The following is a 13831-nucleotide window of genomic DNA, read 5'->3' as shown; positions in this document are numbered from 1 at the left end:
CATGACCCCCCCCCCCCCAAACCAACTGCTATAATGAACACAGCACTCATCCAAAACCAATCCATTGACGGCACAGACATACAAAACCATCGCTTTCCTGATATTTCAGGGTGATCTCCTTAGTGTTCATAGTTATTTGTACATAACGTTTAAACATACATTTTTGTACATTTGGATAGACACTGAAACATATAATATCAACATATTGACTGCATCAGCAATGTCAATGCTTTTGCATGCCCCTCCCTTTTGTCATCGTCACCCCACCTCTGAGGGCCTTCCTTCAGCAAGGCTTACACTGGGAATGGGCAGGAGAGAGGATGTACACAATTATCTCCTTGTGTGCACACACTGGCATCCTCGCAGGTCCAGCAGCAGAGTGGGGAAAGTATAGAGGGAACAACCACCAACTTAATGCTTATAAGGCGATCAACAATATGTGTATACACTGATCAGCCACAACTCGGAGTAAATTCTAGAGACTGTTGTGCGTGAAAATCCCAGGAGATCAGCAGATCACATTTTTTTCCTGATTCTGATGGTTGATGTGAACATTAACTGAAGCTCCTGACCCGTGTCTGAATGATTTAAAGCACTGCACTGATGCCACACGATTGACTGATTAGATAATCGCATTGATGATTGTTGGGTCCAGACGGGCAGGTTTGAGTATTTCTGTAACTGCTGATTTCCTGGGATTTTCACACACAACAGCCGAATTTACTCAGAATGGTGCCAAAATCAAAAAACATTCAGTGAGGGGCAGTTATGCAGATGGAAATGCCTTGTTGATGAGAGAGGTCAACAGAGAATGGCCAGACTTGTTCAAAATGACAAAGTCTACAGTAACTCAGATAACCGTTCTGTACAATTGTGGTGAGAAGAATAGCATCTCAGAATGCTATTCTGAAATGTGGGTTGGCGCTGTTTTGGTGGCATGAGGGGGACCTACACAATATTAGGCAGGTGGTTTTAATGTTGTGGCTGATCGGTGTGTGTGTGTGTGTGTGTGTGTGTGTGTGTGTGTGTGTGTGTGTGTGTGTGTGTGTGTGTGTGTGTGTGTGTGTGTGTGTGTGTGTGTGTATATATATATATATATATATATATATATATATATATATATATATATATATATATATATATATATATATATATATATATATATATATATATATATATATATAATGGTAGCCAGCTGGTAGGTAGCTGTGCAGTGTGTAAACCTCACTCCCCTGGCCTCAAGAGGCACACTAGCGACTGACACTAGTGGCTTTAGCCTCATCATTAATATGCCCACCTCCTATGCTGGAGACCCTGGTTCAAATCCTGCTCAGAGCAGGTCAAGCAGGATGGGTTTATATATATATATATATATATACACACCCCTGTTTGAGTTGACACAGAATGACCCAAATTTATTTAAATTGAAATCATGATGGAACTAATAAAAGTATTGTATGGCTGAATTTAATTATCGTTCAAACCTCAACAAGAATTAAATATTGTTATATATTGTTGTTATATATGTTACTACGGTTTTACTGCAACTATTTTATTGTGGTGGTGGCGTAGTGGGCTAAAGCATGTAACTAGTAATCAGAAGGTTGTTGGTTCAATCCCCACAGTCACCACCATTGTGTCCTTGAGCAAGGCACTTAACACCAGGTTGCTCTGGGGGGATTGTCCCTGTAATAAGTGCACTGTAAGTTGCTTTGGATAAAAGTGTCTGCTAAATGCATAAATGGTAATATCATGGTTAAACTATGGTTACTGTAGTAAAAACCATCTTTAACCTTCGCAAGGGAATGTGACCCTTATTAAATGTATATCTATCAGGTATTATTATTGAATTAAATAATATATATAAAACTATTTTCTTCTTCAAATAGCTTTCTTCCATGTTTTTAGTTTGTAGCTTGGGAAGCTAAAGTTTCAAAGTAGCCTCCATGTAACTGCACGCTGGATATTTACCTCCATATGGAAATCACACCACCCTTTCCCAATTTCTCGCATTTTGCCACACACTATATGACCATAACATGGGGGCAATTTGCTCTGGTAAAGCAGATCTTTCGCCTTTCTGGCAACTCTGGCCTTAAAGTCCTCAAGGTCTTCAGTAATGATGTCACTAACAAAACGGCAATTTTGGTCTCCAGATTAAATCTAGGGTTTGAAAGGAGGTCTTCCTGATGAGGTAAGGGGTATGAATTCTGATTCGGTGTACGAATCATCACCATCCCTCTTCCTCTCTCTCCCTGAAGCCTGCCAAGGATGGAAAGTAACTATTTAAAATTGGAAGCCTCTATAACCCCATCAAATTGCTCCCCACATATAAAGCCATAATTAAGTGTCTCAAAAATGCACCACTGTGAAATGGAGCCCTGATCCAGGGACTTAAGTGGCTGTACTTTTCCTCTCAACCGACGAAAAAATGCGGGACGAAAAAAAAAAAATGCATTGAAAAACATTCATGTAGCACGTTACATAATCCCGGGACTTTATGAATCTGAATTGGAGTCATTTGGATGTCATTAAAGCCCTGGAGCTCAGTGTCTCTTCATATTTACATTACCAGTCAACAATGGTTTCTTTGTCCTGTATCATCACTTACAATACAACATGGATCACCATCAAGGGGGGAAAGTGTTGCTTGCTGATGTTTGCATGAATACTTGTCTGGTTGTGTTGAAACTGGCGTGACAGGACCTCTTTCAGTACACTTCACCCAAATGTCCGTTTGATGAGCTAGCTGCACTGGATTGCGCTGTCAACTCCGTTACAAGCTCAGCGTGTCATGCCATCAGCAGATAAGGGTTCGGTTACATTCGGCTTATCACATCATCAGTGTTTGAGCTGGGTCTGATCTAGCTTGAGTGTTTGGTGACACAAAACTCAGAATAGCACGGGGTAATCCCAGGTTCTTGCTCGGTGGATGGCTTCTAACCCCTCATCTTTGTAGCACATCATAGCCAGCTGTGTGGGCTCCTCTTGGCTCATTAGGAGATCAAAGGAGACGCCCAAATATAAGTGGGCAGAGTACTGCTCTCGAGGACTCAAAGTGAGCGACGTGAAATTATTACGTGCGTTTTCTGCGCACCGATATTGCTGGCAGATGGCGGCCATACAATATGGCAAAGTGAATTCAGATGTGACTAATGCTCTTTGATATCTTTCTGTGTGTATATGATTTAACATGCCTCTTTGTTTTGACATGTCGACAGTCGCTTTGTTTCTCTTATTAAGTTTTATTTGCACCATTGTTTTATTGATTGCCACGATTCTCGCTGATTGATCACACACGAGAGAGGAATGTTTGGTGTCCATCTGCGAGGCATTAATACCACTACTGTCTCTGAAAGAAAAATATTAATCATCTCCTTTTCCAACAAGATTTATTTTATTTCCCAAACAAATCAGTGATTGAGTGGGCAATAATCAGACAAAACTGAAATCCATGACTGTTTGAATAATACACGGTAATTTTCGCCTGGATGTGTTTAATACCTCTGTGACTTTCATTGCAGCTACTCTGATTTATCTTTTTTATAAACTGGAAATGGATCTTTATTAATGGCAGCCAATCTTGAACATATTTTTGCTGCACGGAGCAAACGGAGAGGGAGTGTAATTCAATCGAGACTTGTATAACTCAAGCTAATTTTTTGTTTTGTTTGTTTTTTTGCCCTTAACGATGTGCCAGATGCATGTCAGTGCTTCCTGAAACTTTTTCTAACCCTTCCACATACAATACACACACACATTGTGCCCAAGAGACCACTACCATCCACTTATGCCACCCTGCAAGACTTTTATACATTAAATATCAGGCCCATTCAGCTGTACAAAGATATTTGCACCATTTTCATGCTTTCATTGATTCATCATAATCTGTAATTATGAATCTGTGTTTTTAAACAAGCTATCAGTCCATAATCATCACTTCTGGTTGTAGTAAGTTTTACTGTTGCTTTTGTTTGACTGTTTTCATGCTAACTAACTGATAACATTTTGTATGAGAAGCAGGCCTACTTACACTACCAGTCAAAAGTTTGGTAACTCTTGAATGAATTTGTATCTCATTATTGCTTGAATCTTAAAATGAGCTTTAGATACAACTTATCATTTTATTGGTGAAAGAAATATATAAATGATGATCAAAGCCAAAAATGTACCAATATTTACAGAGTAATCCATTATTTTGCAGAGGGGGTTCAAATATAAAATTTCTCCTATGACTTTGGAGCAAAACTACAGGTCAAACAAATAACCTTAGAAAGGTGGCAGCATCATTATTTTTACACAGATATAAGTAGGTCTGTTACTAAAATCAGCTTACTTCAGCACCCCTTGCATTATATGCCAGTGGTATGAGTCAAAAATGTGAAAAACCACTTTTTTGTGTTGTTTTTCCAAAGTTGGAAACCCTATAACTCCAGAAGAATTAAAAATATCTTAATAGCCTTTTAGATTCTGGATCAGAACAAACTTTCCTTTATGTATTTAAATTTTTAAGGCCTTATGTGTTGAAATCCCAGACATATAGCGCTCTCAGTGTGGCTCCATTGGTAAATTGTTCAATTTGACACATTTTCAATGGTTGAAAAAAAAATGTGGGTCATCAAAATGTAACAATTAACTTCCATTTGTGTTATTTCATATTTATGATGACTTTAATATTATTCTAAAATGTTAAATGTAATATATATATATATAATATATATATTAAAGAATGTGTAGTGTGTCCAAGTTTTTCAATGGCAGTATACTTATCTAAAGATCTTACTTTTTTGCTAAGATATAACTGTATACATACTACCTCATATTTTACATTTCTTGCATTGGCTTCAGCTTCAAATTACAAGATTTTCCTTCTTTGTACTTCAGAAACAAATTCTAAGCATCTATTAATTTCTCGTCCTCTGAACAATTACAATAAAATTCAAAAACCAAAAGAGGAACAAACACAAACATGTGACAGAATTTTGATTGACAGCTGTCACTGGTTTGACTTCTACTGGTTTATGCTTGTTATCGAACAGTTCTGCCAAGAATAATTAGATGCCTTGTTTATATCCTATTTTGTTTATTGGTTACTTATGCATTCCCATCAAAATTATGGTCTTATTATTTGGATTTCTTTTTCTTTTTTTTTTTATGTTTGAAACATACTGAAACACTTATGACTTGGATTAATCACTAGCCTGTCGAGTCAGTGGGAGAGATTGCCATCTACAGTATTAGTGAGAGAGTCCATGTACTGTACTTTTACAGTAATCCATTGTCTTTTCATGCTCATTAGAGCATAAGTATTTTAGTTTCAGTGCCAGAACATGGAAGGCAGTGAATGGATGAACAGTTCAAACAGACAGTCAAAAGAAACAAAGGGTGTTAAAATTGCCACCTATTAATTCTGAACTTTATGCGGTAGATTAATCAAATGTGTGTGTGTGTGTATATATATTATATATATATATATATATATATATATATATATATATATATATATATATATATAAGAAAGGTTGAAATGTGTTCTTAGGACAAAGGTATTAAGTCAGGTCGGGGTATGTTGTCACATTTTTATTGGGGCAGGTTGTAACATGTTTTAAATGTCATAAATGTATACAGTTTATCAATAACAATATTTGTTTGCCAAAACAATGTTTTTAGATTTTGTATATTGTATGTTACCTTTTCCTTTTTTTCATGAATCATTTTGTGCCTCATAATTGTTTTATTTTTTAATGTTTTTTGAAAAGCCTATAGGCTGTTTAACACAGGCGTAGTTTTAATGAGAGGCGTAGATTTATTTTTGGTGGTTGTGATGGTGGGGACACATTCCCCTGTCACCCCACAATGATCACATGAAACCAATGCCACTGGTTTACTGGCAGGTTCCATTGTGACAACTTACCCCATAAAGTGTAACAATATGCCCCGCTATTGGCACAACATGTGTTCAATGAACTGTATCTTTTTTCCTGGGCAATAATGGTGAAAATGTTCAATAGCTTCTTTTGTACCTATGCAGAAACTACATTTCAAAAATAAACCTGCTTTGAAAAATATTAACTGGAGTAAAAAGTGAGTCAACTAGACCGGTCTCCCCATAAAGTGAAATAATAAAAAATACAATAAAAAAAATCCTCTTTAAATTTCAAATCGTGCAGGTATCTTTTCTCCAGTATCTTAAAAACTCAACATATTCATTGCAATTCAGCACTGTGAAGTTCTCCTTAAAATCTCCATATGTGGCTTTAATATCTTTGTGTGCATATTCCATTGCCATTGTGCATAGAAAAAAGTTCCTAGACTAATTCAATAAAGTCCTTATCGTGACTTATTTGAGGGAAAACATAAAAATGATATTACATTTTCAGTAATTTAATCTATTCAGCAATTGGAAAATCCAAGTGGTCTGAAACTCACAGAGGCAATGTGTCCTGTTTTCAATCAAACCTGATACTCAAATAACCGTGCAGTTTTACAAGTTATATGGAGATAAATGCTCAGAATGACTTTAGTTTTTATGATTTGACTGGGACAGCACGTGTTTGAGTGACATCAATGTAATGATAGCATGATGCTGGAACTATCTGAACCACAAAAAAAAAAAGAAATCTCTATCTTCAAAGACCAACCACATTGGAAGCAACAAACATTTCGCCTCCTGAGCTCTTTTCATCTTGTGATGCATGCGCTCTCCAAGGAGTAGCACAATTTCAAAGGACTGCACTGATGTGTACCAGAGACAAAATATCAAACAAACATGACGTTTTGTTTATTATTATCAATGTTAATATAATAGATACTGTTTATATGTACTAAAATTCCACTTTTTTATTCACTGAAAGAGGCTGCGCACCAGTGCGCTTCAGTCCCACTTGTGGCACTAAAGGTTTTCCGAATTATTTCCGAGACATCTGTCTAATCTGTTATGATAAGATCGACGCAATCTTAAAACATTTTTGGAAAGCTAAACAAACCGTACAAATTCTCCTCGCGACGGTGAATTAAGCGCCTTTTAATACAGGAAAACGTAGTTAATGACGACTGCGCACAAAGCGCCAATTGAAGTCTGGTTGCGTGCTTGTAATCCGCAGCACTTCCGAATCTCATCGCAGACTGGCAGCGTTGCGCGTACGGAGAGGGACTCACAGCAAAGGAGAGACTCTTTGGTCTTTAGGGCTGTCTGGCTCGTCTTACCTCTCTTTGGCTAAATTAGACTGTTGTGATGCGCATTCCCGTAGATCCCAGCGCCGGACGGAGGTTCAGTCCGCCGGTATCGGTGAAGATGAACGATGTGAACTCCAGCGCGGGACAGCAGCAGCAGCAGGATAGCGCTGTGGTGCCAAGACTCCGTGCGCAAGAGAACCGCTCCATGGCAGAGATCATCGCCGACCACCCCGCCGAACTGGTCCGAACCGACAGTCCAAACTTTCTCTGCTCGGTTCTGCCTTCTCACTGGAGATGTAATAAAACCCTACCGGTTGCTTTTAAGGTACGAACTTGTTTTTACGCTTCATTTCGGAGATGGGTTGTTTGGTGAACTCTTTATGCATGCGCGTAAATACGCACTGGTCAAACTTTACATTATCTATAGTTATGTAATTTTTTTTGTGTGGGGCTTTTCTTAGTTACAGGTAGTTATTGTTATCAGTATAGTAGCCTAATTTATTAGAATGAGATGTAATATATGTAACATGGACTCTACAGTTTACTAGAATATATAATATTATACAACAACTACAATATAAAGTGTTTGGATTATTGTTTTATGTTAACTTTTGTGTCAGTATGAACTTTATGAAGTGAAAAATATGATGCTTGTGCAGTCAGCTTTAACACTCTAATGCTGGCTGCACTTGATAAATAAGAAAATAATTAAGCAATAATTTAAAAGGCTAATTAATAAAAACACTACTATATTTAAACTACAATAATAATTATATAATTCACCAAAACATTTTAACAGAGCATTGTTTAAGTGTAAAGTGCAGTATTTTCGAGGGAACACTTATTTTTAATGTATTTATTTATTTATTTCATTATTTTATTATTCGTTTTTTTTCTCTCTATCCATATAGGGACAAATCAGCTTTAATTAAATTTTCAAACAAAAAGTGACATCATTTTATACATTTCAGTCAATTTAGCTAACTTCGTTTGTCATGCATATAGTTATGCTTTCAATTATCATGCTTTCCTGAGTCGATTCATTTAATCATGCCCAAAACAAACTGTATTGAGTGTGTGAACAGCCCTTTTTTTCCTCGTAATATCACACCTGAACAACATTAATGTTCTTTTTCATAAAAAATTATTAAATTGTTCTGACATTATTCAGCGTTTGATGTGTAACTGGCCTGTGGTAGAATCGTTGCTCTTGGCTCTTATGTTTTTGGTCAGGCCTGTGCATGTGTGTTTATCTAGGTAATTGGCATATTAGCTGGTAATGATGAAATAGCAAAAATTGTGAGAACATATGCACATCTGCCCTTTAGTGCAACACATGGTGACTGATATTTTGACTGTAATTTATTGAATTTGATGTAGCCCATGTTTTACAAATGAAAGATAAAGTTAATGATGATGACAACCAAACACACAGCATAAGCATAGCCTATAGAACAAAAATATCATGTACACTAATAGAGCTCTGGAAAATATGCATGACTTGTCAATTTTATGGTTTATTTATGGTAGATTTATTTCAGACCTCATTTTTATTTTTTTTCTGCGGCCATTGTATTTTATGCAGGTGGTGGCCCTTGGAGAGGTTTCTGATGGGACGGTGGTCACAGTAATGGCTGGGAATGATGAGAATTATTCAGCTGAGCTCAGGAATGCCTCAGGTGTCATGAAGAACCAGGTGGCCCGCTTCAATGATCTGCGCTTTGTGGGCCGAAGTGGAAGAGGTAAGTCCACCTTTTGCAAAACATTTGCAGAATGACTTCGTGATTGTTGGAACTTTTTAAATCCCGTATCGTACACATTTCACAAGGAAGTGTATTCAGAACCAGAATTGTTAAGGAAGTTTTTGGTCATTACTCATTTATCGATATTACATTTGTGCTGACTGGCTGAGAATCAAAAATGTGTAATTTGCTCAACTGTCACCCATTGCATGTTTGCACATGACTGCACACTACCAATGAAAAGAATGAATACAGTACACCTACTCATTCTTTATTATTACTATTTTCCACATTTTAGAATCCTAGCAATGTCATCAAAACTATAAAATAACACAAATGGAAGTTTGGAAATTTTGTTGTGACCAAAAATGTCAACCAAATTCATGAGGTGCATCCTATAATGTTTTGAAACAGTATTGAAGGAGTTCCCATATGCTGGATACATGGGCTTAGCAGCTACGGGGTATGTGGGGGACGCATCCCCCACACTCTTTAAAAAGGTGATTTTTGTCCCCTGCACTTTTCCAAGCTAAACCCATACCGAGTCCAAATGGTGGATTTGTATACAGTATTCTTTGCATTATGTTACTTTGGGCTGATTGGGCAACAATCCAGCCAATCACAGGTGAGTTTCATGAGCCGAAACAACCCTTACGTAATAGGATATCAGTCAGACAGTCTAATCAACGTGGCTCCTTTTGTTTCTACAAAGTTGCTTTCAACAATGCTCATTTATCCATGTTTTTTATCAGCATTGATGTTGATCTAAATTAATAATCTAGAGATGAGGAACACACAAATGAGAGTTATTTATCGGCATATCGTTCATGATTGGCAGCACAACATGAAATGCACTGCAGGGAAAAAAAACAAGCACACATTGTAAGTGGAGTTTATATCAGCGCATGAGTCTTCATTAAGTTATGCTTTTTACATTATGTTTGTGTGGTAATAGTTTGGTCGGCTCTTTTTGCCAATTTAAGCAGATTACAGATCTGTGTTAAATATGTAAAGCTATTTTTAATATCAGCTCCAGTTTTTTAACTCTATGTTGGTGTGCAGTCGACAAACTGGAGGAAAAAAGATAGATCTGCTGTGTTCTTAGAACACTTAGGCATTTTACTGAAGTGAATAGATATGTAGACAAGTTTTGTTTTATACATGAAAGCATACGGATGTTATTGAAACTCATTAGAATTATTATAAGACTATTATTGTTGTCTTTTGATAAAAGTAATGCTCAGCAGCTCACAAACTGTAGGGGAATGATAGATTTGCTTTGTTCTTATAATGTTTAAAACCTCCACTAATGTCTCTTTGTAGGTCTGTAGACATACACATTTTAAATGATAAAAATTTTCTTTTGTTCGTTGATTCAGTGACTAACTCATTTCACACAACTAATGTCACCACCTTCTGGCATCACCAGAAATGGTCACTGAATCATTAAATGGTTCGGAACTAATTTTGGTGAACATAGTCAAAACACTCGAGTCACTTGGATACATTTAAATCCCACAATGCACAAGCACAGAGTAAAAAATAAAATTGTGTGCATGCACAATTGTCATTATTGTAACTGATTTAATAATGTATTCAGAACCAGCTTGTGCTCAGTCATTTATTGTCATGTGTGAAACAGAAGCAAGATCTCCACAAGATGCCCTTTATTTTTGCAACTAATTATTTTGCAATACTTTAATCTTTAAAATACTACAAATATTAAAAGTAAATAATACGTATATATTAATATAATACTTATATCATACTTATATATTAATATATACTGTAATATATTAATGCTGTACTGTAAGTGTTGGGTCTGTGCGAGCCACCTTCTGACAGTTTTGTCGCCCCTAAAATTAAAATTACTGCTATACCCCTGGCTGGATACTTGTTAGCTGAATTTCCTTCAATATACACTCACTGAGCACTTTATTAGGAACACTATGGTGCCCGACTAAGTGCCCAACGTGGTCTTCAGCTGTTGTAGCCCATCCGCCTCAAGGTTCGACGTGTTGTGCATTCTGAGATTCTATTCTTCTGACCACAATTGTACAGAGCAGGTATCTGAGTTACAGTAGCCTTTCTGTCAGCTCAAACCAGTCTGGCCATTCTCTGTTGACCTCTCTCATCAACAAGGCATTTCCGTCCGCAGAACTGCCACTCACTGGATGTTTTTTGTTTTTAGCACCATTCTGAGTAAACTCTAGTTTTTAAAGAAATGCATACATAGTCACAATTTATATTTATCTTCTAAACTAATTTCAAGCATTTAAACATGTGATCAAGAGGTTTTTAAGATCATGAGAAACATACATTCAGTAAAGTGTGTCCAAACTTTTAACTGGTAGGGTCAAAACACTTTAAAATCATACCAGTTTACACAAGCTTACCTTCTTAAATCATTGGGAGAGATTGTATTGTTACCAAATGGTTTTGTTCTGTTAGGCTTAATCATTTAATGTTTATCTACACTTGCAAAATGTGATGTGGAGAAATCCTCCAGGGAGATTTGGTAACACAGGCACGCGGTCACATAGGGACACATGACATTCTTAGAATAATTATAGTAAGTCTGTGTACTCAGCTATCAGTTACGAGCCAACACCACTGTGAAACCACATCACCACACTGCCGGTAAGAATGCACTCATTAAATTACAGGTCTGTGTGCGTACTGTACTAAGGTTTCTCATACGATCGCCGGAAACTTGCACACCTAACAGTCGTCTGTGTGTTATATAATTTGGTTTACTCATGAAGGTTGTTTGAAACACTTTGATGTAATGAATTTTGCCTATTGCCCAGATAATTTTATCAAAGGTGAAGTGTGTAATTTCTGCACCGTCAGGAATCCGTTATTCGGAATTGCAAAAATAATGACCGTTTTCAAACAGGTTTCCCAAACACTTTTCCATTGCTTGGCCAAACAGATAACCATGTATAGCCGGATCTCATGAAAATTACCTGACTGTGGCGACATTTTTGCCACACGTATCGCTGCAGTTCCGAGGGGAAATGTCCACTGTGGGATGCTAAACATGAGTTAAATGTTCTCCCAAACAGATGAGGTGTTAAAAGTTAATTCTCTGTCGAGTTTGAAATCAATAAAACCGACGTCCCTACCCTAAACCATAAACCTAAACGTAACTGATAGTGTCATAAAAAGTAAATGTGAGATGAAAAACGCAACAGCTGAAGAAACCACATCATTTTGTGGTGCTTTTTGACACTTTCGACTAATGTGTTGAATCGCGTGCTCTTCAGGACTCGTACCCCAGTCCTTTGCATCGCAATCATTTAAGCAATCACACAATTTAATCACGCTTGAGCAAGCTTGTAAAATTGGTTATATGGTAATGTAATGCAAACATTAAAATGTATACAAGTCATGCTCTATAGTAAAAGTGTTTTGATGTCATAAGATAGCATTGTGTGAGAAACAGGACAAAAGGTAAGTGTTTATGAATAGATAATCTGCCGTTTTACTCGTGCATTGTGTAAAAGTGAATAAAATTGTTGTTGTTGCGCCTCTAGTGTTCATTTTACCAGGAAACTGCCGTGATATGTACAACAAGCCATGTAAAAAATGTAGGTATAGTAATATGATTCTACGAGACCAGGTTGACCACGTCGCAATCTCACACCATGGTCGAGACAATGTTGGTGTGGTGGGCTGGTCGGAATGCTCAAACAAACAGAAATGTTTTGATAGTGGCCCAAAGCCAAAGTGTTTACATTTTTCGGGGGAATCAACCTATGAATAACTTAATGTTTTCTTTGCATATTAAACTTAGAAAGGAGAAAGTATTTTAACATTTAAAAAAAAAAAATAATTATACACAACACAAATCATGTACAAAACAAAATCTTGTATTTTTTATAGCTTGTACACTCCGTACAACGATCAAGCAATAAGGTTCTTTTGGTTCTCCCAAATATTTGATACTTAAAACTTTATGATTTTTGACACTTGAGGTTTATTTGATTTTCCAAAGATTCTAAGGGAACGATGACATGCCACATATTGTATTACCAATATGTTTAAATTATTTTTAAATTATAAGAGCTCTTTTGGTTGTATTTCAATATTTTATGATTGAGAGTTTTATGAAATCACTGTCAGCAGATTTGTGGTACTGAGGTTCCATGCATCTTGCCAGCTGTTTCCCAGTGTTGCCAAAGCATTCCGCCCACTACTTCCTGTCTCCATAGCAAACCAGGGGCATTCATGAGTAAGAACCAGTGAAGCGTCATGTTAATCCCTTGTTCCTCTGTGTTAAACCACCAGAGAGCACAAATTGTCTGGAATTTTTGTTTAGGGAAGTGATTTGTCTGACGAAGGCCAAGTTTGCCGATGCCACACTGTAGCATGGCACAATTCCTAGTCAAGCACTCAGCCCTCTGTCCTCTTTATAGTTAGTTGACACATAACATATCCATAAACCAACCTGGTCTCATAGAATCATGTTACTTTGCCTTAATTTTTGTCAAATTATTTTTATGTGGCACATTATATGTATTGTATTGAAATGAACACTAGAGGCGCTATAACAACTTTGACTTTAATTTACTATCACACAAATCACAAAACGGCAGATTATCAGTTCATAAAAACATACTCTTCGCCCTGTTCCTTACACAATACTATCGTATGACATCAAAACACTTTTACTTTTAAACATGACATTAGTGATACATTTAAAAACCTGTTTATAAACAGTCATTGTTTGTGCACTTCCAGTTGGTGCCACTAGAGGTGCAGAAATTACACACTTCACCTTTAAGTTTTTCACAATTTTGTTGACTAGTTTTTTTTTTTAAAGGTTATGCAATGTTACAGATAAATATATTAAATTATAAATATTCCATACAGCCTCTAAATTTATATGAGGTCATAAAAGCTGCATA

General features: G+C 36.7%; 1 protein-coding gene across 3 annotated transcripts in view; it reads left to right on the top strand.

The window, feature by feature from the left end:
• The window catches only part of runx2b (RUNX family transcription factor 2b), a 69686-nt gene that overhangs the window by 23460 nt on the left and 32395 nt on the right, over positions 1-13831 (top strand). For all 3 annotated transcript variants that reach the window (XM_051644761.1, XM_051644759.1, XM_051644762.1), the window contains exons 2-3: positions 7251-7501; positions 8762-8918. In XM_051644761.1, coding sequence (XP_051500721.1) covers positions 7251-7501; positions 8762-8918 — 408 coding nt within the window. The remainder of the gene's footprint in view (positions 1-7250; positions 7502-8761; positions 8919-13831) is intronic.

Source organism: Myxocyprinus asiaticus, chromosome 19 (genome assembly GCF_019703515.2).
Source record: "Myxocyprinus asiaticus isolate MX2 ecotype Aquarium Trade chromosome 19, UBuf_Myxa_2, whole genome shotgun sequence".
Classification (NCBI taxonomy): domain Eukaryota; kingdom Metazoa; phylum Chordata; class Actinopteri; order Cypriniformes; family Catostomidae; genus Myxocyprinus; species Myxocyprinus asiaticus.
The sequence above is the reverse complement of the archived record's forward strand: the minus strand, read 5'-3'. Positions and strand labels throughout refer to the sequence as shown.